Source organism: Diabrotica undecimpunctata, chromosome 7 (assembly GCF_040954645.1).
Source record: "Diabrotica undecimpunctata isolate CICGRU chromosome 7, icDiaUnde3, whole genome shotgun sequence".
NCBI classification, from domain to species: Eukaryota; Metazoa; Arthropoda; class Insecta; order Coleoptera; family Chrysomelidae; genus Diabrotica; species Diabrotica undecimpunctata.
This window is the reverse complement of record NC_092809.1, coordinates 55,835,155-55,862,804: the sequence shown is the minus strand read 5'-3', so window position 1 is coordinate 55,862,804 and position 27,650 is coordinate 55,835,155. Positions and strand designations below refer to the sequence as shown.

General features: G+C 33.3%; 1 protein-coding gene across 2 annotated transcripts; it reads right to left on the bottom strand.

The window, feature by feature from the left end:
• Positions 1 to 27,650, bottom strand: LOC140446768 (uncharacterized). 2 transcript variants are annotated; one of them, XM_072539358.1, is made up of 5 exons: positions 27,479 to 27,650; positions 10,309 to 10,472; positions 2,497 to 2,760; positions 167 to 248; positions 25 to 117 (listed from the first exon to the last, which is right to left on the bottom strand). In XM_072539358.1, the coding sequence occupies exons 2-5, from the start codon at positions 10,465 to 10,467 to the stop codon at positions 113 to 115; spliced, it is 510 nt and encodes a 169-aa protein (XP_072395459.1). In that variant the 5' UTR covers positions 10,468 to 10,472; positions 27,479 to 27,650; the 3' UTR covers positions 25 to 112. The 2 variants fall into 2 exon arrangements, with proteins under 2 accessions (XP_072395458.1, XP_072395459.1); XM_072539357.1 differs by having other exon boundaries at positions 1 to 248; positions 27,479 to 27,646.

The following is a 27,650-nucleotide window of genomic DNA, read 5'->3' as shown; positions in this document are numbered from 1 at the left end:
ACGAAACACAGTTTTAAATAGTACCTATATTATTTACATCGTAATAAAAATGAGTTACAAGAAAGACTAGAATATTCAGTAAGAACTCTCCTTTACTATTGAATGCTATGATCTACGTTTTCCAAAATTACGCTTGCTTGTAGCGAGATCTCCAAGAGAATCTACGACAAACCTACTAATTTTCCACCAACAGTATTAAGTGAAGTAGTCAATGTTTTTCCAAATTGTTTCGTTGTCACAAATGGAACCTAAAATAAAGGAGTTGATAAATAAATAAATATTTACTGGTATGTTTACATTTTTAGAAGAGATATTTGGTATAATATTTATTATTTTTAAATAATTCTATTTTCCTTATGAAGGCTAACAATTGTCATGACCACCTCTAACTTTAGAAGCAGCAATTTACAGACTTGATTTAAACTGTAGGCACACTGATAATCTTTTTAACAAGTGTTGTTGCAACCAAATGTTTTGTATCTTTTTACAACTGCTTAGTGATCTAAATCTAAATCAAAGTTTTCCTCTATGTCTCAGTAGAGTCTTGATACAGAATTGACTCTTTTCTATATATTCAAATTCGTTTTTTAAATTTTATACAGTAAGCCTTTGTGCCAGACTCTGTCAAAGGCTTTGCTGACTGAAAGGCGGCTGCTGTATATTTTCTCTGATTGAACCCTTAAGAGATGTATTCGGCTAGTCTTAATACCTGCACTTCGCACGAATGTTCACCTCTGAACCCAAACTGCACTTTAGATATTGTCCCCATCCTCTCGAACCCTTCTTTTAGTGTGGATAAGATAACTCACTCTGCAATTTTGCTTTTTGCTAATAGTAAGCTAATGAACCGCTAGTTTTGTAAAAAAGTTCCGTTTTCCCGGTTATTTCATCATTATTACATGAGCCTCTTTACATATATCAGGAAAGTATCCTACTCTTAGGATATAGTTTATTGAGTTTGCTAGGTGTACGATTGCTTCCGCTGGCAGATTTTTAAGGCTCTGTCATTATCTAGTCCTAGAGCTTTATTAGCATTAGTCATTTTGATTAGCTGTTTTGTCTAGTCTGCGAAGATGGAAGTTCTATTGCACTCCTTCTCTTACTTATTATTAGAGGTGGTAGTTATTTCTACATACTTTCTAGTGTGTCCTTCATGACTTCCGCTTTATCTTTTTTAGTCTACACCCTTCCGTTTTCTACATGTAAGGCCGCAATTGGTTTCTTGTCATCTCGCAGTATTTTTGAAAGTGTACAGAACGCAGAATTGTTGCGATTCAGCTGCTGGATATAGTTGTCCAAATTGTCATTCCTGTGCATCTTTAGTTGTTTTTTGACTTTCTTATTTAGCTCATTAGCAATTCTTTTGTCCTCTCGGTTCCTGGTCCCGTTGGCTCTTTTTTGCCGGTTTTTTTCTTAGGTCAGTTTCTTCAGCTCATTGCGGATGTTTTTGAACCTTGCTTTGGTGGATGGTGTTGTTTCTTCCTTGGTGCTGGCTTCTATGGCGTTTTGTATGCTTTTTCTAGTTTTACCGTATACACTTCCAGCTCTTGTTTGGTGTTTATTGTAGTAACTTGCTATGTCTAAATAGTTGGACAGTCTGTTTCCTCCAATAAGATACGTTGGTTCTATTGTTCCATTTACTACCATGTTGTGCCTGTCTTCGAGATAGCCACATAACAACCCTCCATTACAATTACTGGTTCTATCAAATCAGTTGGGCGATCTTGCGTTTAGGTCACCGATAATGACCGGAGGCACCTTTGAATCGAGAATGTCGTTCAGGTCCTCATTTAGGATCGGATCATATGGTCTAACATATGCTAAAACTGTTTTTATCGTTCCCATTCCCTCAATGATTCGTACTTTAGTGGCTTTCATAGTGACCAGGCCATCGTCTAATTTTTTATTCTGCTTAAGTCAAACTTTGGGTCTTTTGTAGAGCTATGATATCTAGTTCGAGTCTGTTAGCAAACTCGTTAAGAGTATTTATTTTTTGTCTTAGCTCTCCTGAGTTTGATCGCCCAATTCTTAGATCATCCTCCTGGTTTAATATTGTTGTTGTCTACCAAACCTTTACGTTGTATTCATGACTGCTGTCATTTTTTTAACCATTTTTGCAAAGTTTCACATTTGCTCATGAAAACTTGCTGTGAGGTTTTCTGTTTCATTTATTGTTGTTGTTTTTTTTTGTTTCTTTATTTGGTCACGATTTTTTTGCCACTTGTGCCTCGCTGATGGTTTTTGTGGCCGGTGTACGTTGTACATTTTTGTAAATATCACTTGCGCAGTTACTTTAAGTCCGAGATTTAAACTCTAAATTTTGCTCTTGGTATTTTAAGTAAAGCGTAGCGAATCGTTAAGTAGTAGACTGCGCAATATGTTTCTTAAAAATTACAAAATCGAAACTAAAAGTATATTTTATTAATCGCCAATGTCTACGAAAGAATATTCAATACTCTATTTATTAAAATTATCTAAGAAACTAGAATATTTTACCTCCACAGCTGCATTTAAAACGTTCGAAAATCCTTCAAATCCTCCTATCAATGCATTTGCAATTCGTCTTTGAGTGGCTGCATCATTGCCATACTTTTCATACTCTTGAGCAGTATCCACAACGGGTTCGGGATTAAATATTCGAGCAGCAAAATCTTGGAGTGTTCCATATTTGTTATCAAGTTGTAGCGGTAAAGATTCTTTAGATTGCAGTTCCAATACAGCCCGAGTTCTTCCAGAGTCTGGAAAAGCTGGTGATATTGCCTGAAAATATTAAAATATGCATTATAATAATAACAGGTATAATATAATGCCGTGAAACTTATACGAAATTTTTGGTCATTCTGAAAACAAATCAGAATAAAAGTTTTATGATTAGTTCTTTAGTTTATTATAAGCAAAAGTTGTGCAAAATAAAGGTACAGACTAGTGGCTATGTAAAACAAAAACCTATTATTATTCTGATAATTTTAATAAACATTAATTAAAAATAATTCTTCTTCTATTTCTTATTACCTTGTTTTACAGGTAATAAAACAGGGTTTTACAGGGTTTTTAAAATCTATATTTTCCTAAGCACTAGCCTACTATATGACAGTCTGTACAATGACACTAAATTTCATTAAATTTTTGGAATGTTTCGAATTTAACGTTTTATTACTTATAAATATTTAAGGAGCTCTTTTATTTTTGGAGCGATACTTTTCCTTAAACCGTGGACACAGGTCATCAAAGGTGGAGATATCATAAAAACCCGGAAGGTAGCGGAGTGAAAACAATATTGCGAAATACTATCCCTAACAACAACCCACACAATAATACAGAAAAAAGAAGTTATGAAAAAGAACCATAAACCAAAACCAGAAAGTTTAAAAAAGCAGAAGGGAAAGATGGAAAAACAGCTGAGACTCAACGAAATGGGACAGGTAGGGATTAAAGTAATGCTTAAAATCTGCAGTGAAATCTAGAATAACGCAAAGTGGCCAAATAGCCGGGATAGATTCAATTTTATTTTCATATCTTAAAGAGAAAAATGAAAGACTAAAATCAATTCTTACGACAGATTACCAAATACAATGCGAGTATTTACAAGGTAGATTTTCTAGATACCTTTGTTCCTGAAAATCTCAAATAATTAGCAGTTGTTGGCGTATTAATGATCTGTTAGATGCCAAAATTAGCAGCTATTGAATAAAAATGGCAGTTAGCGGTTGCTGATAAAAAGGAGAATTTATAGATCGAAAAGAAGAAGACTTGACAGATAGCTCAACGAAAAAAAGAATATTTGACAATTAAAATGATAACTGACAGTTTCTGAAACAAAGAAGAATTAACAACACCGAAAAAGAAAAAGAATTTATATAAAATATATTTATATTTATTTAAAAGAAGAATAATTTATATACCGAAAAGAAGAATAATTGACAATTGATATTGGTTATTGTCTTGTTGTATTGATGGCTTTGCTGCAAGGCAATTGCCAGTGATATTCGTTATAAAAAAAGAAAAATAATTGACACATAACAGCCGAAAAACAAGAAGATTTGACGGACCGTAAAGAAGAAGAAGCTGCGGCCATCTTGGCAAGCCTACGGTTCGTAGACTTACTACGGTTGCCTCTTCCGACTGGGGTGGGGATGCTTGAGTTACGTCACCAGATTACACAAGAATACACAACCCATTTATTATCACAGTTTGTTCGTGGTAAATATCTTTTAGTTTATTATTTGCTTTATTATTTATCGTTTCTTAAATATCTCAGTTTATTTTATATTTTTGTTTTTGAAATTTTGGTGTTGTTTTCTATAAAAACTTATTTTGAATTATCGAAGAAACGTTATTTATTGTAGTTGTACATCGTACCTATTATTGTCTTCGTATCTTTTTATAAGGTAGAGTAAAACTTGTGTATTAACGTAATAATAATGTTGATGAAATTTTAGAATGCCAGGCACAGGTTGTAGTGTGTAGGAACGATATTAAAAAAATGGAAAAAAAATGGTTATGTAATTCGGTAATTCATTCAATAGTAGATCCAGTATTGATGAAAATTCAGTATACGTGACAAATTTTCAGTGTAAAATGGAGATTGAAGTCCTAGATTTACGTAAATCCTGCATTAACATTGGATAAACGTTAACAACCGGTTCTGATTCATTTTAAGAGCCAAACTGCCTACATATCAACAGTTTTCCATAATTAGGTATTATAATCCATTAGACATCTTTATTTCATAACTATCTTTACTATTTTCCACACATCAAAGACATAAAAACGACGATTAACAATGTTACGATTCAAATTACTGTACTCTCGTGACGTAATTTCGGGCTTAATGTTCATTGGTTAGTCGGAAGAGGCAACCGTAGTAAGTCTACGAACCGTGGGCAAGCGGACCTTTGTGACGTTGGTGGACGGGGTTTTATTGTCATTGGCCAATGATCAGGGCTTGTGACGTCAGAGTGGAATGGAGGGGTTGGTCACAAGTGTCCCATACTCTGCTAGGAATACTTGCAGATTGTTTAACTCATTGGGTTTTGTGTATGTAGGTTGATGCAGGAAAATATGAAGGCAGCACACCAGCATCTAGGGATCCACAAGGAATAGTAAAAAGGTTGCTGTCTCCGATTCCAAACCCTGAACGTATCGTAAAGACAGAAAAATATTATACTTCTGTGGAGCTTGCAGAAGACCTCCAGGGTTTGGTCAGACTTTAGACCGAGATAGACCGTCGAAAACTTAACATATGGGAATAATCTTCATCGGGTGAGCCTGTTCGAATCTGAGATACAGGTAAGGCTAGTTGCAGACCAAGTTCGTTTTTTAATGCCTGCTCGATAAGTTGATTTGGAATCGATGGACATACATTAGATATTAACAATCTTTTAGTTGGGGAAATGAGTCTGCGGATGTGAACGATTTCATTTTTAACGGAAACGGTGGGATTGTTTTTAAGAAGAATACCGACGTCAGAAATAGAAGCAAGAAAGATTTAAATGCGTTGGTTGAATATGCGGGAAGCGTGGGTAATACGCTTTGGTGTTACGATTTTACCGATTGCCGATTTACCGATTGTAATCGAAGAGAGCTGTATCCGGAAGAGCGTTTAATACTATCGCTTGCTTTCTGCTAGGATATGATGTAGTCGCCGGTGTAGATTTTGTTGTTTTTGATGTGATAACTGCTGCGTAGCTTGTAGCGGTGGGTTAAAGAAGCACTTTTAAACATTCTGGATGCCAAAATATTTAATGAAAATCAGGCGCAATGCCTGGCCTAGTAGTGTGTTTGTATCAATTATAAAGTCTACATACCAAGTTGCTTCACACAAAACTTTTCACTTTCAATAATTACATGATAACAAATCAAATTAACTGACAATTTTTTTTATAAGAAATACTATTAGAAGAAGCCGAGGTGTTGACTCGTTGGTTTTTCGAATAGGAATGAACTTTTATTTATTTCACAGAAGAATTTGAAAAATCTATATCACAGTTAATTATCACTTGGTTACATTGTATTTATGGGTGAACAATCAGTCTTTTTAGTTGAGAACAGTCGTTTGTTATTAATTATTAGATGTATTTTTGGAACATTAAATTTAATATTATTTATAAAAAAGCAATTTTTATATTTAATGTTATTTACAACATAGTAAATAAAAAGGGCTGAATAAAAATTTCTTCTATTATCCAGTCGCTGAACTTTAAACCAAGTCCACAAATCAAGAATCATTTTTGAACCTTTTCAAACAGATCAACATTGAATTCGGCTTGTGGTGCCCATATAATAGAGGCATACTTCAAGTGAGGTCTTACCAGTGCATTGTATAATGATATTAGAGTTTCAAATCTTTTAATAAATTTTTAATTGTGAATTATGAAGCCAAGAGTTCTGTATGCCTTTTCAATGATGATCCGATAATTTTCATTAAATCTCAAATTTACCTGGAACATTACTCAAAGATATTTGCAAGTGTTCTTTCGTCCAAGTACAGTGTTAGCAATTTTGTATTGGTTCTCCATGAATTGTGTTTTTTGAGTGATAGTAAAACATGACATTTAAAATCTGCAAATAGCAGTCTTGTCGAAAACTTCACACATGAGGTAAATCGTTAATAAATATAGCGAACAGAAGAGGATGTAAGTTGCTACCTTGTAATTCAACTAAAGTCGACATAAATGGCCTAGATAAACTGTTCCCCACTTTAACTTGATTGATTAATTAACTTGATTTAGCCTATCAGAAAGATATGACCTCATAAACATACACGCTTCTGAATCAAAACCAAATTTGCTTAGCTTTTCGATAAGTATAGAGTAATCAATCTTATCAAAAGCTTTGGTACAGTCGGTAAAAATGACATCCAACTAAGTTTTATTATTTATGGCCCCTGCTGCAAACCTTGTACAAACGCACAAATTTGACACATTGGACTTCTCTGGTAAAAAAACATGTTGTTCTGGACAGAACCTTTTTCCAAAGTAATTCAAAACATTATTATCAAGCATATTCTCGAATATTTTAGCAATTAAATTGATGATAGGTATAGGCCTATAGTTCTCAACGTTACCAGCATTACCAGATTTAAATATAGGTGCTATAACTGCATGCCTTAAGCTATCTGGAAATTTACTTTGTTTAAGGGATAAATTAAAAATTAGTGTGAGAGGGACAGAAAGAGTCTCTGCACAACCTTTAAAAATGTATGCTGGTATATTGTCATTACCTGTGGCTTTTTTGGTTTTAGTCTTTTAATGCTTTGGAGAACATTCTCAACTGTTATTTTTGAAAAGTAAAAGCCCCCTAATTCAGTGTACTATTGATACTATTTGATCTTTGAAATACAGAGCCAAAGTAGTATTCTGCAAAAACATTGGCAATATCCTGACAGCCACTTATGTTCACACCCCTATAAGAGACCTCTGTTGGAATTTTATTATTTACACCACGGAATTTTATATAAAACCAAAATCTACTAGGGTCAGTTTGTACATTACTCTCAATATTTTCATTGTGACACCTATATTTTTTCCTAAACCAAAGAATTTGCAGATTTATTTACCTGCCTATGAAGACGATTCTTACGTTTAATCTTGATATAAGTTCTGAAGTAAAGAAAGTAGGATACCTGTTTGTTGTTATTAATACATTCCTCGACTGTCTTTTGGGTACTGACTCGTTAATGCATGCATACAGCTTTTCATAAATCAACTGCATGCATACATGCACATCCAAGCACCCCTCCAGCTCTGTCCAGTCCATATCTTGAATAAGGCCATATAAAAGATGAATATCACCTTTTATATGACCTCTAACCTTTGGCATAGTCATATAAAAAAGGAATTTTTAATACAAATCTCGGTTGAATCTAGAAAATTAAAGGTGACTATAAAATCAAGACAAGGATAATATGTCCTTATTAACAAGTGGCACATTGCATTTAATTAAATTCTTGACATTCATATTTAAAAATACTAAATCCAACTTTCTTTCCATGTGATTTCTTCTACTTATGGTGCCTATCCGTTACGGATGTTGGACACTAATATGGCTATTCTGACTTTGTTGACTGCTGCCCTGAAAAGTCCGGTAGTGATTAAGTTAAACCATTTTCGCAGGTTATGCAGCCAGGATATACTTCTTCGTCCTGGACCTCTTTTCCCATGCACTTTACCTTGAAGTATGGTCCGAAGTAGGTTGTATCGTTGTTCATTGGGCATTATATGGCCCAGGTATTCTAGTTTGCGACGTTTTATGGTTATGACTAGTTCGCGCTCTTTACCTATTCTCTGTAGTACTTCTTCGTTGGTAACTCTGTCTATCCAGGAAATCCTCAACATGCGTCTATAACACCACATCTCAAATGCTTCGAGTCTCTTTAGTGATGCTTAAGTTAAGGTCCATGACTCCACGCCATATAAAAGAACGGAGAATACGTAGCATTTTAGTAAACGAACTTTTATTGTCAATTTTATATCGTGGCTGTTAAAGATTTTTTTCATTTTGACGAAAGCTGATCTTGCCTTCTCGATCCTTATCTTAATTTCCGTCGATTGGTCCCACTGTATATTTAAGTTTGCACCCAGATAACAAAAGTTGGTGATTTGTGTTATAGGTTGTTGGTTAACTAGTAATTGACCAGGTGGTGTCCTATTTTTGCTTATAACCATGTATTTGGTTTTTTTGATGTTTAAATCAAGCCCAAACCTGCTACTTACTTCTGCCACCCTGGAGACAAGTGTCTGCAGATCTTTAAGACTGTCTGCAAAAATGACAGTATCATCAGCGTATCTTATGTTGTTCAATCGTTCTCCGTTTGTAAGTATTCCCTCGTCTATGTCCGTTAGCGCTAGGTTCATAATGTGCTCTGAATATGTATTAAACAATAATGGGGACAATATACATCCCTGTCGCACACCTCTTTTTATCTTTATGTCGTCTGTTAACTGATCCCCAACTCTAATAGCTGCAGTTTGTTCGTAATAGATATTGTTTATTATACGGCGATCTTTGCTGTCTAGACCCATTGAATTTAATATTTTCATCAGTTCGTCATGTTTTATTCTATCAAACGCTTTCTGGTAATCAACAAAACATACATATATATCACAATTCACGTCTCTATATCTTTGAAAGAGAACTTATATTGCGAAAAGTGCCTCTCGAGTACCCAATGCATCCCTGAAGCTAAATTGTGTGTTTGTCATGTGTTCTTCACACTATTTGTATATTCTTTTGTGTATAATTGTTACAAAAGTTTTTAGGAGATGGCTCATAAGGTTTATTATTCGATAATCTTCACATTTTTTGGCATTGGGTTTTTTAGGGATTGTTATAAAAGTTGATCTTAGCCACTGTTTTTTTCCACTTAGGTATATATTGTTGAATATCAAGATAAGTCTTTTTACTTCGTCTTTATCCATAATTTTCAAAAAATTTGAGTAGAACTCCATGTGATTATACACTGATAATTATTTATTAAACTATTTATTATAATACCATTTGAAATGTAAATTTATCGTAGAATATTGGACATACCATGTACCGCACATCGTATAAATAATTCAGTACTATACGTACTTAACATAAAAGCTAGACTCACCACAACTATAAACCAAAATATAGATAAATATATTGACCATATAAATAGAAGAGAAGGCATGGAACGAAGATGTCTAGCAAGATGGCTGAACCAAATAAAGTATATGACTGGTTGGAGATAATTGGACAGAAATAGTGCCCCCTACGAATTACCTGACGTCACTACATCCTTAGGAAGGAGAAAAGATAGAGGAGGAAGATTTTTTTTTTATTGTGTAAAGGACTTCAAAAAACTGATTTTAGTATTATATATTTTAAAATTCAATGTTGAAATATTTTCAAATTTTAAACGTATCTTTATGTGTACCGGTTTACTGTATGGGTTTTGTTTTATCAATAACTATCAGATAAATAAATATATAAATAAATATATAAATATATATACATATATATACATATATATATATATATATATATATATATATATATATATATATATATATATATATATATATAAATCTAAATAATAATCAAGAACACAAAAAGAAAAGAATAAACATAAAATGTTGTAACAAAACGAAAATAATGCATGGTAAACTAGAACATAGACTCAAAAGAAATTAGCAGACAATATTTAAAACGTAGTCAGAAAAGTAAAACCCGAAAGAAAACTAAAATGACGAAGTTTCTAAACCAACGATTAAAAACGAGTAGATGATTGTAACAAAAACGAAAAAAAGCCGATTTTATTTTTATAAAGTACCTACTTACTTTAGACTTAGCTATATTTGTAATCACATTTTCCACAGTATCCAGTGCGCCTCCAAAGGGTTTTATGATAGGTGCCCCCTGATATCCACTAGGTGAACTGCTTGATATCTGGAATAGTATTACTAATAGATATAGTAATGTACAGTGATGTAAGTTCATATTATCTGAAAATATAGAAATTAAATTATTTAATTTTAAAACAAATGCAACAGTAATGCTATACAGATCTAATAAATCTCTAATTACATTGTTTACTAGTGAAGCTTAAAATTGTCTAGGTATTTTAACAATTACTTTGTTTTCAATAGAAATTATTGTCAAAGGCAATATTTGACAATGACTTTAATAAATTTTACTGAGGAAAATATAAAAAACAACTTATTTTCAAGCTATCCAAATCATTAGCTATCAATATCACTTAATGTCCCATCTATTTTGCACGTCCGTAAATACTGAAGGCACGTTCGATCGCCTGCGGACAGCAGGACTTGACGACTGTGATAAAAGACTGCTAAAATACTTAAATCAAGTAGCCTGTATCTAAATTGGAGACAGTCATACAAAAAACTACCCGTTAATCCACGTTTAACGGGTAGTTGTGTTTTTTCACCCAGTCTTTTTAATCTGTACTCTGAAGAAATCTTTAGGAAAGCTCTAGATGACAGACAAGAGGGATTAAGACTAGACGGAGTAAGTAAGTAAGTAAGTAATTAATAATATTAGATACACCAACGATACAGCCGTTCGTGCAGAAAATTTACAAGATCTTCAGACATTAGTAAATCTAATCAGTAAAACAAGTTATTGGAGAGGTCTTAAATTTAACATTTTAAACACAATGTGGATGGCAGTTAAAAAGATGAATATAGATCAAGGTCTGGTTTTATTTAATGGAGAGGAAATAGAACGCGTAAACCATTTTAAATACCTTGGCAGCTGCTTAAATATAAATTGTAACACTGTTGAAGAGATAGTAACCAGGATCGAAATATCACATAAAGTTTTTATGACCTGGACACCAATTTTATGTAACAGAAACCTGTCGATACTTATTTGCAGGAATGTCCTGAAAAGTTGCGTGTGGTCTATATATCTATATAAAAGGCTGGGTCGACAAGTCACACTCTTTGCGCGGTAGGGTAACGAACTACCAACTTGATTCAACAGAAACAATTAAATTGGTTGAAATATTGTAAATTAATTAGATATTATAAAATCCGTAAACTAATTTTTCGAAACCAAATTCAGATTTCTGCTTTAATCTGTGCCTTCTAAGAATTGCATTTTATTCCGGTATACTCTTTATGAGTACTAGAAACCAATTCGCTAAGGATTTTTACTTAGTTGAGGAGATTTGTTGTGGAATACAATTTTAGATTCCCCATGTCTCTAATAACATCTTTATCAACGTCTGTTTTGCCTTGCAATTGTTAGAAGGCACAGATTAAAGCAGAAATCTGAATTTGGTTTCGAAAAATTAGTTTACGGATTTATTATCAGATGTCGCTATTTGCGTCCATACGAAGCCATGTTAGAGTTGCTTCTCAAGGCAGGGAAGATTTATTTTCACTTTTAGAGCGTCTGTGAATATCCGCTCTAATGATCCCTTTTAGGGTGTAATACATAGAAGCGGATATATAGATGCACTATACGTGAAATCAAATCTTAACTGTCATTTTCCTTTTAGATATTATTAATTTAAGACATATAGACATATTTGTAGGTGGAAGAAAGAACACGAAGCAGTCTTAAAGCTTTAGCAGGATAAATGAACTGGATCATAGTTAGGATCAGAAAGCGAATCTGAAAATAAAAGTCAGCAGGTTGGCCTTCGTCCCCGTGAGAATGTTTTAAAAAATCAACTTCAATCTGTGAAAAATTGTCAGCTTGGGACTTCTAATCAGGAATGCCAATGATAGTCGGAAGAATCTTCTAAAGACAAAAATACGTTTAAAGATGATAGGGTAAGATAGTCTAAGTTTTTTTTCATATCCCTAAGACGGGATGGGAAAACAACATGGGCAAAGAACTGTCCTAATAAATCAGTTAGTATACGACTAGAAAATTTAATTATTCTACTTTCCGGTGTTCGAAATGATGCATTGTAAGATGCCCATTTCTTGCTGGGAATTATTCATGGATAATATTATTGTAGAATATATTGTCCAGCACACTAATAAAAAGTTAGTTTAGTCGCTGAGAATTATAATGACGAACATAAGTATATCATCAATCCTACGAATGCATATTTTAATGCAGAAGAAATTCGTGCAGTTTTCGAATTATTATATCTACCAGGCATTTATAAAGCAAATGGGTTAAATCTGGAGAATCGTTGAACTACGGATGGAACAGGAATTAACATTTTCAGGCTAACAATGTCCCTGCAAACATTTATATTACTTTGAAAGTGTCTACGGTTCGATAATATAGAAAATACAGAAGAACGATAGAGAGCAGATAAACTGTCAGCTATATGAGCTGTTTCTGATCAATTTGTATCCAATTGTCAACAATATTTTATTCCTAGTCGATACTTGACGATATTCGAAAAATTAAAATCTCTTCGGGGACGTTGTTCCTTTTGGCAATATATCCCCAATAAGCCGTTCAAATATGGCATTAAAATATTTACCTAAGTGGATGCCAAAACATTCTACATTTAAAATTTAGAGGTATATGTTATCTCACAGCCTTAAGGACATTTTTGATTCAGTAATCAACCGTTTGATGTAGTAAACAGGCTTGTAAATCCAATACGTGGTACTATCCGCAACATTACAACTGGTTTACCAGCATACCGCTAATGGAACATTTCCTTAATGAACATCGGTTTACATATGTTGGAACTATTCGGAAAAACAAGGGGGAAATACCGATAATCTATTTGAATTTCAAGAACAGAGCTGAAAATCACGCAATTTTCGGATTTAAAAAAGACATTTTTTTGGTGTCCTCTGTCTGGAAGAAAAATAAAATGGTGATAGTAGCTTCTTCACTTCGTCATAAGACAGATTTTGACGACAAATCAAATAAACCTGAGATTATAGACTTTTATGTTCATACAAAAAGTGGCGTGAATATGGATGACGAAATTTATGCGTTATATAATGTGTCTCGTAATCGAAAGTGATGGTCTCTAACATTTTTTTACTGCTTAATAATGCACAAATAAATAATTATATTATTTATCAACATAACAAGCCAACTAAAAAACTAAAACGCAGATTTTTTTTAAAATAACTTGGTTTCGTACTAATTAAACTATACTTATATTGAAAAACAAAGTAACCATCAAAGAATACCGTTAGACATAAGGGCGAAACTAAAAAAAATGACAGCGTAGAGAATACTCTAGGAGCTCCCTACAAGAAACAATAAACAACATCTAGTTGTTGAGTGTGTCCCCGTAGAAAGGACAGAAAGTGTCAAAAGAAATGTGTGAAATGTGACATTTTTCTTTGTCTTGTTCTTTGTGTATATTTTTGTATAAAATGTGCAACAATTTGTTAATTATAGTATTTTAACAAATGTTTTTTGTTACTTTTTATAAATTTTGTATTTATAAAAATTTTATAATATTTTTTTATTCTGTATTTTCAACAAAAATAATTTTATTATCTTATTCGAATAATTTAATTTTTTAACGGATATTTTTTTTAATTTAAATTAATGTGTCTCGGCTGCAAAGACCATTGACACAAACAATATTGTGTACAATAATAACAAAAAGCACATGTTACTAATTGCTACAGTTAATCTATAAGCTTAGAACCTATGACTAAATAATACAACAGTTGTATCACTAAGTTATAAGTTAAAGTTAAAGTACATGGAAAACAAGGGGTCATATTCTGTTGAACAACTGAATGTCTTTCAAGAAAAAAAACTCGGTTTCTGTAAAGTTGTAATTAGGTGGAATATATGTACTGCATATGGTTATTTGATCGGGACACTAGACAGTTATTGCTATGGTCTCTAAATTGCTAGTTAAGATATATTGTATAGAAAATAAATCATTAGATACGAAGATAGATGTTCCTCCACTTGTTCTTGTATACGTAGTCCGAAGGAAATGGTAACCTTCAAAATTTTTAAGATCACGTCTATGTGTTTCCTTGAAATTGGTTTCTTGAAAATCTGCTTTTGTATTATTGATTAATTGTTGTAAGCGTTCTAAGCGAGGGTAGAACCCATCGCAGTACCGCTGCACTAAAATGAAAGTAAAATATGTTTAACATTTAGAACGTTGAAAGGATAGAGAAGAGTCGGTTGGATAATCTTCATCATTATTTAGATTACGATGTTGTGATTGTCTATATTAAGTTGCTGTTTAATTTTCTTAGAAACTCTTGTTAATCTATTCTTGATTTTTCTATCTTCCAGTGAAGGGTATATTCTAAACATGTCGTCGAGTAGTAATCGAACATTTTGAGTGAACTGCTGTGCTTCTTGAAGAGGGTTATTACTGCCGAATGAGTTTTCCAGAAAGACAAGAAAATTTTCAACTGGTAAAGAGAATAAGTTTGGATTTTCTTGATAAAGATTATTGATTGTGAGAACAGAGGAGGTGGTTAATTTAGATTGATCGGGTGCGACTTTCTTGAATTTTTTAGTTTTATGCTTTTTATGCACATTTGCATCGGGTGAAGGCATTTTTATGTCTTTGATGGGTAAGTAAGTAGAAGTGTTTGTTTCTTGGGAGGTAGAATCGCTGAAGTCACAACGAGTTCGTTTCTGACCAGAGGTAGAAGGAAGAAATTCATTGTTTGCGGCATTAGAAGTGGTGGATATATCGACGGTTTTTATCTGTTGGCTGGGAACCGTATTTTGTGTTGTGTTTGGTGTAACCAAATTGTTTGATATTGGGGTAGCAGGAATGGGTTCAGCTGGGGACGTTTGTTTATTTGGAAGAGGATTGCTAGGGGGATTTTGACAGTTATTTGCTGTATGTCCATGTTTTTTGCATAGAAAACATGCAATTTTGTAGGTGGAGAGAAATATTCTGTACAAATTATTGTCGAATGGAATTATTAATGAAGTTTCAATTTCAAGGCTACCTGTGGTTGGAGTAACGTATACCTCTCTTCTGAAGCTCTTAGTATGCGTAATTCATCACCGGAGATTCCAGCTTTAATATATGACACTGGTGAAGCAAGGTGAAGACCTAAATCTTGAAGGTGTTTTTCTATAATTTCATGAGGTATTGATGGACAGACGTTGGAGATTATTAGTCTTTTGGCTAGGGTAACCATTCTTCTTACGGATAGTTCTACAGAGTTGATTGTAATCGCAGAGTATTCTGTTAAAATATATTCGAGAAGTTCAGGACTTGTTAAGTAGATGCATATCCGATTATTGGAAATTCTTAAGGCGAAGCATATGTTTTTGGGGCTAACGATGGTGTTATTATAAGAAAATATTAAATATTCAGTAATAAGCATACTTAAAATATCATTAACTCAGATAGTAATAATGCACTATAAGAAGCATTCACTTCTGTCGGCACTAAGAAGTGCCACGCGCTGGTATTATTTTTTTAAGTTAATGAATGACTGTAGATCGCAATTGATTAGATCTCCCGTCGCATATCACAAGTCCTATTATATGGTTGTAAGACATTGACATTAAAAACCACAATGTTTAGCAAATTAGAAGAAGAACAAAATCATGGGTTTTGCATACTTCCATTGAAAATCTTCTTCTTCTTCTTCTTCTTCTTCTTCTTCTTCTTCTTCTTTTTCTTCTTTTTCTTCTGTTTCTTTTTTTTCTTTGTCTTCTTATTCTTCTTCTTCTTCTTTTTATGTAGACATGACACTGTCTGTTTTCCAATACACGTTCAGTGCGTTGTCGTTCCATCGTTTTCGTAGTCTTCTGACAGATCGTCTTCCTATTGGGAAACCGTCTCTTGCCGTTTTCACTACTCTATTTGTTGTCATTCAACATATGATCATTCTATTCTAATTTTCTATTTTTTACCCAGTTCTTGATGTTTTCCACCTTGCATCTACGTCGTATATCTATAATTCTAGCTTTGTCCCATAGTATTTTACCATCAATTTTTTTAAGTGTTTTTATCTTCACTGTTTCTAACATCATTTTTGTCCTCTCTATGTCAGGTCGTGTTTCTGCTGCGTATGTCATTTTTGGTTTGATGACTGTTTTCTAAATTCTGCCTTTCATTACTTTCAAGATATTTTTATTTCTTCATATTATTTCATTCAGGCAACCTGCGGTTTTGCTCTATTCACTTGATCTTCCACTTCAGTTTCGAACTTTTTGTAGCTAGATAATGTGATGCCTAGATATTTAAACTCCATCACTTGTTTTATGATCTGACCTTCCAGCTCCAATTTACATTTTAGTAAATTTGCTGTTATAACCATGCATTTTGTCTTTTTTGGGGAAATTAGTGCAGCATAATTACGTTGTAAATCATCTTCACTTTGAGAGAGTAGTATTGCGTCGCGTCGTCTGCATAGCAGATTATTTTAAGTTGTTTTTCTCCCATTTGGTATACTTACTTTTTTTATTATTTCATCCGTAATCAGGCCTAATATATAACTAATTAAAAGCTGCACATAATCTATAATTACATGTGTTGATTTCACATGTACATTGTTTATATAATTTAATTTCTCTCACTGTGTTCAACTGTTACTGTGTAAAAGAACATAGAACACCGTATACAAAGAACAATCATCTACTAATAAAATACATTGGGAAATATTAACGGACTTTAATTCAGTAAGAATTAAGATTAATTAATTAATAAGCTATTATATAGTAATCTAATAAATAGAATAATTATTGATATCCTTAAAATGCAACCCGTTGACACACTTTTAGAGTTTGAATTACTCGGTGACGATCTATTCGCTAATTTTATTAATTGAATTTATAATCAAGCACATAATTAAAATTTTATATTTAAAAATTATGCAAAAATTATCAGTTTTTATACAGGGTAATTTATTAACGGAGTAACAAAAAAATGATATTCTAGACAGAAAAAAATCCAGAATTTATTGTATATTTTGTTCCTACGGACAACAAGTGTGTAACTAGTGCCAGTGCTTAATTTTAGTGTGCACAATTGACTTTATACTATAACATCCTATATTACTTTTTTAAATTATTTGTTCTTCAGAAATTTAAAATTTATATGCTGAATTGTGGGGAAAACTTGATTTATTTTTATGTACTTATAGAAAATCATTGCAAACATCTGGTATAAACTACCCAAGCGACGACTATACACTTAGAAAGCCCCATTTGATAATGGCATTAACCATGAGTCCTCAAGAAATCAAATAGACTTTATACTTGTAAAGGAGCGTTTCCGAAATGCCGTCAAAAAAGTCACTACATTTCCTGGAGCAGATATTAGATAACTGATCATCAACCACTTGTAGCAGATATTAAACTAAGGTTAAAACGAATTCAGCGACAAAAACCAAAAACCAGTGTACTTAACTTTGACGATATAGACATAAAACAAAACGTTAAAAAAAAGAATTTAACAATAGAATTAAAAACATCGGAGAACAACTAGAAGATCCAGAAGAACTATGGAGTGAATTTAAAAACCAAGTTAATGAAATCTCTACAAACAATGATTATAGAAAAAATTTAATCAAGAAAAATAAATGGATAACAGACGATATCTTGAAATTAATGGAACAACTTCGACTGATAAAATCTAATGAAACAGAATATAGACACCTGCAGAGAAGAATAAAAAAGGAGATCAAATTACCCAAAGAAAAATGGATGAGAGAAAGGTGGACGAAATGGAGGATGTAATATCTAAACACGACTTATTTAATATGCACAAAAAACTAAAAGAAATGAGTAACATATTTAAAAAACGAGTTCCCTCTGTAATCGTTGACAATAATAACAAAATTATTATTGTAAATGAGCACGAAATACAAAAAACATGGCAGCTGTATATATCAGAGTTGTTTGAAGATGACAGGAATAATATTGACGAATTCTATCAAAACTGTACTGACGGTCCAGAAATTATGAGGTATGAGGTAGCACACGCTATAAATAATGCTAAAATTAGAAAAGCTTGTGGTTCAGATGATACACCAACTGAGTTGCTGAAACTAATAGATGATGATAACATAAAAGTAGTAGTAAGACTTTTAATTCAATATATAACACGGTAGTGATTCCCACAGATTGGCTCAAATCCATCTTTGTAGCAATACCTAAAAACACAATGCGAGAAAATACTCAGAATATCGATTAGTTAGCCTAATGAGCCACACTCTTAAAATTTTCCTAAGAACACTTGACAACAGAATTAGACGCAAATGCGAAAAAGATCTGGAATATACCCAATTTTACAGTTTTAGAAATGCTATGGGAACCAGGGAGGCACTTTTTGAGCTTAACATCCTATTACAAAAATGCCGTGACCAAAAAAAGATGTATTTGCATGTTTCGTGGACTTCGAAAAAGCATTCGATAAAGTACAGCATGTAAAATTAATGCAAATACTGAAGAATATCGGAATAGATGACAAGGATATTCGTGACATTAAAAATTTGTACTGAAATCAAACAGCTATCGTAAAAATTGGAGATGACTACACCGATGAAATCTCCATACAACAAAGAGTCAGACAAGGTTGCATTTTGTCGCCAACATTGTTCAATGTTTGTTACAATGATGTGATTAGATACGCAGACGATACAGTAATTCTGTCAGATAATATTGAAGGTCTCTAAATTCTGCTTGATCGTATTCACGGGGTAGGAGAGGAAATAGGTATAAAAATAAACTCAAACAAAACCAAATTTTTAGTGTTTAGTCGTGATCCAGATCCCGATGCAAAGCTTCAATTAAACGGAGTCCAAGTTGAGAAAGTCCACGAAATGACATATTTGGGAACTGTGGTAATGGACCAACTAGATCCAGATATAGAAATAAAACGTAGAATAGCAATGACTAAAACTACTTTTATGAAAATGAAGTCATTGCTTTGCAATAATCATTTCAGTTTCGAACTAAGACAAAGAATGGTTAAGTGTTATGCTTGGTCCGTACTTTTGTATAGTGCAGAAGTGTGGACGCTAAAAGTATCGATCATGACCAAAAAATATAAAATTATTTAAATGTGGGTTCATAGACGAATGCTAAAGATACCTTGGACAGAAGGAAAACTAATGAAGAAGTACTAAGTAGTGACCCCTGTCACCCACGCGACTAATGAAGAGTTAAATGCACGTTTCAAATACTCTGTTTTGTCCTTCTTCTTCACGTACCATCTAGGAATTGTCCGACGATGGCGATCACCATTGCGAAAGAGTTTAGATCTGCTGCTATATGGAATAATAGTCCTGCATTTAGTATCCATTCACGATTTCCTTAGCCAAGAAACCTGTTGTCTTTCTACACCTCTCTGATCTTTCATTTTGGTTTTAAGGATTAGTTGGAGTATTATTTTATATCGATTTCCCTTAATATATTTTCCAGATAAGACACTTTCCGGTATTTAACAGTCTCTTAGTAATTCTCTATCTTTGATGACCCTCCTTAGTAGACCCTCTGAAAATTCGCATTTCGAATGCTTCAATTCTGTTCATGCTTGACACTTTTAGGATACCCACTTCTGCTTTATACAAGAGTACAGTTTTGGGTTTTCTAAAGAATTTTTTTTTGTTGACTTTTCAATTATTTTATAACGACCAAAAATTTGCCTTTCACCCTCTCCCATTAGTTGCATAACGTAAATTTATTTAGCATCCTAAACCTTGAGAATAGGATTTATCGGAAGGGCTCGATTTTATTTTTAGTATCTCCGGTTCATCGGGATTAGTGGACACAGAGTTTTGTTAAGATTGAGCATCGAGAAGCAACACTGCCTCCCAGGTCCATTTGCCAAACTGTAACGACCATTATACATTAGTAACGTAAAAATTATTCTATCTTCTTTTTCGCCATATTAGAATTATCCGACGTTGGCGATCACCATTGCGCAGGCTTCTCGATCTTTTGCAATATGGAATAATTATCCTGCATTTGTTATCTGTGTCCAATCACGAATGTTTTTTTACCAAGAAACTTGTTTTCTTCCTACTCCTCTACGGCCCTCTATTTTACCTTTAAGGATCAGTGGTAATATTTTATATCGACTTCCCCTTACTATATGTCCCAGATAAAATATTTTTCGATGTTTAACGGTCTTTAGCAGTTCTCTATCTTTGTTGACGCTCCTTAGTACTTCTTCATTAGTTTTCCTTCTGTCCAAGGTATCTTGGGTGACACGGTTGGGCCTTGTTACCACGCATGCACATTTGTATTATGGTTAAATAAGTAAACTCATTGCTTCAGTTGTTTGAGATCAGCCGTGAGTTTGTTGTTGTTGCTGGATAAACGATATTTTTTGACATTTATTACCCATGTGGCTAACTACGTTACTATTAATATCAGGTATATAGTTTATAATTTTTAATTTGTTAAATAATTTATGTATTGTTTTTATTTTTATTCAAGGTTTTGTTGTACAATATTTTTATTTTGTATTAGTGTTGCAAGAAAAATTAGATGGAATGGTTTTGGGTTCCCAGTAGCGATCAAAGTGATAATGATTTACCAGATAACAATAAAGATCACGGCGAGAAAGATTATATTGAAAAAAATATGAGTGAGTCAAATTCTGGACACGAAGTTGAAGATTGGGAGTCTGAAAATGTTATTTATCGATGAGCGAGAAGCGATTTATCAGAGGAGAGAAATTTATACATGACCTCCCACTATAGAAGTTGGGACTATGTTTATAAACAACTATATAACAGTTAACGCAGAATTTCTGGCATTTAGAGGCAGATGTTCATTTCGCCAGTATATTCCTAGCAAACCTGCGAAATTCAGTTTGAAAGTTTTTGCTTTAGTTTATAACCTTAAAGTATATACAGTCAATCTGCAACCATATGTTTATACATAGCCTGACTGACCTTGTCCAGTAAGCAATTAGGTAGAAGGCATTGTTTTATGCCGACATTGTTTATTGTGATAAAACCGATAAAAAATATAAACATAAACATTATCGGTTCACATTACGAAAGTTTAGGGAGAAAACCTAGCATATGCTGAAACAATTTCTCAAAAATAGAAGAGAAATACAAAAAGATTGTACAACAGTATTATATTGTACTTAGTCTTTAACAGCGGTTCTGGTATTATCTACTATGCATTTTGACGATACAATAGATAACTTAAAACACCGCAAACAGCAACCAGAGATAGTGTCGTTCAATTATATGAAAAAGGTAGGCGTTGATCTTTTTTCAAAAAATAAAGTCGCTCGTAATACTAGAAGATGGCTGATGGTACTCTTTAATTTATAATACTTTTAATATAGCCGCTATTAATTCTATATGCATTTATACGTATTATGCTGCAGCGTTAAATAAAAATGTGAGGAAGTTTGGTTTTTTGAAAGAGTTTAGTTGGCAGCTCATACAACTCCAAATTTTAAACCGTTTCACAATTCAGGGTCTTTCAAGAGAAATTAGTAGACGTGCAAAATTATTAATAAATGCTACAGGGCGCACCTTTGGCATCGTCACGTGGGAGATGTTATGAATGTGAACGGAGACGTGACCAAGCAACCCAGAGAAGCGTTGATCATTTTTAATCAATGCCTAGATGACGGATAATATTTTTTGTTTCCGTTTTTAGCAGATTTTTAATATAAATAGTATATTGTTTTTGACTATATGAATAAAAATTGGTTAATGTAACCAGTATGTACATATTTTTTATTCTATACTATTCAAGAACATCTTTTTTGCAAAAATACGACAATTTTAAAATGGGTGACACCTCTCCTCCACGTGCCGAACCACGTCATACTTAAACACGTGCCTAACACAGGGTTAAAAACGTAATTACTATAAACAAATTGATAACTTTGTATGGTGAAATATTTGTGAACAGTAATAGTTTTCAGTAACTAGGATGGATATTATAGAGTAAAAGGAAAATAAATGAAGATGCATGTAGTAGAATTAGGGTGAGATGGAAGAAATGGAAAAATGGGAGGTATGTTTTATGACATGATGAATGATATGATTTATGATGAAAAAATATTCCCATACAAATCAAGGTAAAACGTTAGAAAACTGTTAAAGACCAGATTTGACATACGGAACTGAATGAACGACAGATTATTAATGTAGGGTAAGTGCCCTAGTAGTCAGCACGGGCCCAGTTATTGGCACTTCGAATATTTTTGCTATTTTATAAGAAAAGAAGGAATCCGTAAATACTAACCAGTACGCTATTTATAGATGGCTCATTCTTGTTTCTGGGTAATGTAGGTATTGGTTTTGTATTTGCATATGGCTGCAGACGTTGGCTTGCAATTGTTGACACCATCGTACAAGGTAAGTTTCTTAAAATTTTTCTTAAGAATGTAGTAGTTTTGTGATTTGCTTTTATTAACCGTTGTCCATTATAAGTGCAGTATTCAGTAATGCCACTTTTAAGAATACTATTTTACTGAAATTTTGCGTTTATTTTTGCGTATTTTTTAAATCTTCTTCTTCTTCCTCTTTATAAGCAATTCTGCTTGTTCATTGGTTAATTAATATCTCTATGAAAGGTTGTCACTCCATCTTTTGCGCGGTCGTTCGATACTTCTTCTGCCGATTGGTGACTTATCTCTTGCTATTTTGACGACACGGGTCTCCTCCATTCTACTTATGTGGTTATTCCATTTTTTTTTTCTATTTTGTGTCCATTCATTTATACACTGTACGTTACATTTTCTTCTAATATCTTTGCTTCTCTTTCGATCTCTCAGCGTATTTACTGTAATTCTTCTCAGTACTCTCTTCTCTGCAGTTTTTAGTAGTCTTTGCGTTGTGGCTGTGTCGAGTCTTGTTTCTGAGGCATATGTTATTATTGGTCTTACACTGGCTTTATAAATTCTTGACTTCATCTCAGTGTCAATGTGTTTCGCCATATAGTATTATTAAGGCATCCTGCCAGTCTATTTGTTTTTTGTACTTTTTGTACTTTAAGTTTAAGTGGTTAATAAAAATAAAAAACTGCTGGTTACTAGATCTTGGGGAAGAGCCGCAAGCAATTATTGGCACTTATACCAATAACTGAACTCCGGAATTACTAATAAGATGTAGTTATGGGCATCAGCAATAAATTGACTTTTAGATTATTAATTATAAAACTTTGAGACCCCATTCGGGGGGTCTCGAAGTCAACATTAAGAAAACTGAAACCGTGTGTATTGGAGGGACAAAGCAGTCCATTATATTAGACGATGTGGTAGAAATTAGACACTGTGATGAATACAGGTACTTGGGTATGAAGATAACCCAAGATGGAACACTCGATGCTGCTATAAAAGACAAAAACATACGGGATAGAAAAGCCATATCCATGATGAACGGCATTCTGTGTTACCAAACAATATCTAAAGCGAACAAATAACTCATATACAACACCATACTTAAAAGTGTAATCACATATGGCAGTGAAGTTTGGCCAATGAAACAAAGAACAGAAAAACTGTTAATAGAAACAGAAATGGACTTCTGGAGAAGAGCAGCAGGCAAATCAAGAAGAGATCGGATACCAAATGAGAGAATACGAGAAATGATGGGAGTCAAGCATACAATAGTTGATGACATAAAAACAGAACAGTTAATATGGTACGGCTATGTACAGAGAATTCCAGATGACAGGATTACGAAACAGATTTTGACGTGGACACCACAAGGAAGAAGAAAAACAGGAAGGCCGAGAAGAAGCTGGAGAGAGGAAATTGAAAAAGAACTAGAGGAAAGAGAAATCTTTCCAGGCCTATGCTTAAATAAAGAAGAATGGCGGTTAGGAGTCGGAAGGCGTCGGAGAACGCTGTAAACCGATAGTAGTAGTATTATGAAACTTTTGAGATGATTACATATACATATGAAAAAATAATTTTTTTTTGTAAAGTGAACATTCTATTGCTTTTTTACTTTTTTAGATTGTTTACAATGTCAAAAGTCAAAAGAGATACTAAATATCAGAAAAGATATACCGAGGAAGTCCTCCAAAGTGCTTTAACAGATATTGGAAATGGAATGCCCAAAAAACTGGCAGCAAGGAAGTATGAAATTCTCAGACAAACCCTTTAACATAGACTAAGTGACAAATTCGAAAAAATTGGCCATGTGCCTGCTAGAAGAAAGGACGATATTCAGTCTTCAGTGGAAACTTTCTTGGACGCCGGTCTACATAAGACTCCATTCAGGGATAGCCAACCTGGAAGACACTCGTATAAAGCCTTCTTTAAGCATCATCCAAACTTGACACCGAGAACTTCAGAAGCGGTAACTAAAGCAAGCAGCAGCTTTTCTGAGAAGGATATAAAAAACTGGTTTTCCAATATCTAAAATTGTTTAAAAGATAAAAAGTATTTTAGTATATTTAGTATCTTAAAAGAGTCAACGGGGACGAAACTTGTTTTCTCTTTTGTCCTAAGGAGGATATAGTTATTGGTCCTCGCGGTGCTAAAAATGTTAGGAACAGCTAAGGCCAATATTACTGTAATGTTCACCTCTTCAGCTGCTGGCTCAGTAACTCCTCCGATGATTATTTACCCCTATAGGAGGCTTCCTGCTGCTATTGGTAAAAGTGTTCCTGGTGCGTGGGGAATAGAATTAAGCGACAATGGCTGGATAAAATCTGAATTATTTGTAGACTATATTTCAAATATACTTTATCCCCATCTTTGCAAAAACGAAATACAGTTTCCCGTCATTCTTTTTGTGATGGTCACAAAACTCACATGAGCTATGAACTAAGTACAGTCTGTCCCAAACCCTTCTTTCAGTGCGCCACTAATTTTGACATAATATAGGATTTTAAGAATGTCGAGAATTATTGCATGTCATTTTAGTTAAATTTGACAGTTGCAGGATCGTAATCCCTCTTTTTCTAATTGAAAATAATTTAATAATTTTAATATTAGTCTTTGTTCTTTCTCGATATATCTCGGCATATTTAAAATATTTTTATGACAGTAAATACAAAATTAAATTTTCACTGTAAAATGTCTGATAATACTAACCTGGAATGACAATTATTTTATCAGTTGACGTTGTCAAGATCGAGACCTTCTGCGTCAAATTATATTTATGCGCATCATCGATTGGATATCTATTTAGCGTATATTCTAAACTCCAACCAATTATACACCCGTAAGTAGAATTAGCTTTACGATAAATAATTTTCTAAGTTCTATGTATAATAATCACAGACTCACGTTTTTGTCTGTCACTTCTAGCTTAATGTGTTAGAGAGAATTCGATCAACTATGACGCACTGAAAGAAGGGTTTGGGACGAACTATAGGTACCCTTTGTACGAGGCTTCAAATAATACCCGTTGCATTGTATCCAAATGCTACCAGAATCCTTCAACTAGCAGATGTTAGCTGCTTTAAACCTCTGAAAAAATGCCTGGAAACGTTCAGTTCTGAAATGGAATCCACATCTTCAATACTTTGAAAGAAGCTTGGGAAACTCCAAGAAAATATTGAAGATATGGAAATAGTTTTTTGACATATATAAGCCACACCATAACGAAACCAATTCTGAAGATAACCAAGTTGGTACGATTATAGAAAAGTTAGAATTTCAACAAAACATAGAAAATTAACAAAATATTGATCAATAACTACCGTATATAGGAGGCAAAAAAAAGTCAAGAAAGAGAGTGCCACATTCAATGTAACACGCCAAACAATTGTGATTCTATCGTGGAAGCTGATGATTACGGGTTTCGCGACACTTTGCTATGGCAACTGACACCAGAGCGGAAGTCTCAGCGTACAACGAAAAAAATGCCATACGTGATAACATCTAGTGTGTGGAAAAAAAATGCATGAAGAAAAGAAAGAAGATAAGCTACAGAAAGAGATAAAGAAAGAAGAAAATAGGAAAAAGCGTAAAATGAACAAAATGACCAAAGTAACAAAAAGGCTAGAAAAACCAAAACACGTCAAGCTCCGATGGCCAAAAGTCCATTATATCAACCCAGCTGAGTTCTTCCAAATTCAAGTAATCTAAGCAACGAGGGAATGTGCACAATCCCAATGCGCCTCCCTAAGGCTAATATCATTCCTAATAAAGTATTGTTATGTGTTTTATATGTACGAAAAATGTAACAGTAGCAAATTTTGGAATTAAGTGCCAGAACTGTATGAGAATGTACCATTACAAAAGCCTACTGAAAAAAAAAATTATACCTAGGTACCTCATTATTTATGCAAAGTGTGCCAAAAAATGCGTAGTTACTTACTTTTTCTGTTCATACGATAAAGATTTTTATTTTAGTTTCATTGCAATGTTGTTCATTCAGTTCAGGCTTTTATTTCAAAACATTTCGGCATAAGTTACAGTTTGTTTATTGAAATATAAACATTTATTTAAAATGATTTGAGCTGTAATTGTTTCATTCCATGACTCTGAAAGTGATGTCATTAACTGCAGCAAGACGTGTAACAATTATGGTAGGTGTCAATGACTACAGCCATGTGAATGCCAATAACTACAGACAAAGTTCCAATAACTATTTCTTTCTCCGTTTTTTTTTTTATTTTGTGATTCCGAAATTGTGATTCTTTTGTTGTGGAACTCGAAAATATTTTTCTCGGGACATTTCCTTAAAGTGCCAATAACTGAGATGATTAATATTGGAATAATTTAAGAAACAAACTTATTAAGAAATAAGTTTCTTATTTCAAAAATTATCCATATATTATGTCCGTATTAATTTATGCAAAAGAATATTGCATAAATTAATACCGACAGGTATACAAAGTAAGGCAGACTACAAAATTAGAAACTTGGTGTAAAAGTTAGAACATCCGTGATTATAATTATGCAGTTTTTAGATCTAAGGTAATTTATGACATGGTAACCTGCAAGGAATAGCAGTGCAGAAGAAAGGCTTAAGAGCAATCAGGCCGTAGCACCAACAACGCTGATCATGAGGAATCTTGAAATTGTAATTAATTATCAGCGTATATTATTTGGAAAAAACAAGGTACGTCAAACATAAAACAATAAAATTTAGTTAAAAGCTCAAAGATCTTGACATTGAATATTCAAAACAACAAATTATATAATACAACCACTTACCTTTAAACAACAACTGCACTCGTCTAGTAAAATAACATAATATTTCCACTTGTTTCTAACTGTATATAGTTGACCGTTTAGTAACATGTTGAATATATTGTAAATAGCGTAAGGTAATGTTCCAACGAGCAATATTGCCTAATATTTAGCGGTAAATTGGGAACTAAATAAA

Bases quoted from the DNA above. Each gene is read 5' to 3' on its own strand.
- LOC140446768 (XM_072539358.1), bottom strand. From the start codon at position 10,467: ATGAACTTACATCACTGTACATTACTATATCTATTAGTAATACTATTC. The intron at 2,761-10,308 runs GTAAGTAGGTAC...TAATATTTTCAG, and splicing joins CAAATATAGCTAAGTCTAAA to GCAATATCACCAGCTTTTCC. The intron at 249-2,496 runs GTAAAATATTCT...CCTTTATTTTAG, and splicing joins TTTTAAATGCAGCTGTGGAG to GTTCCATTTGTGACAACGAA.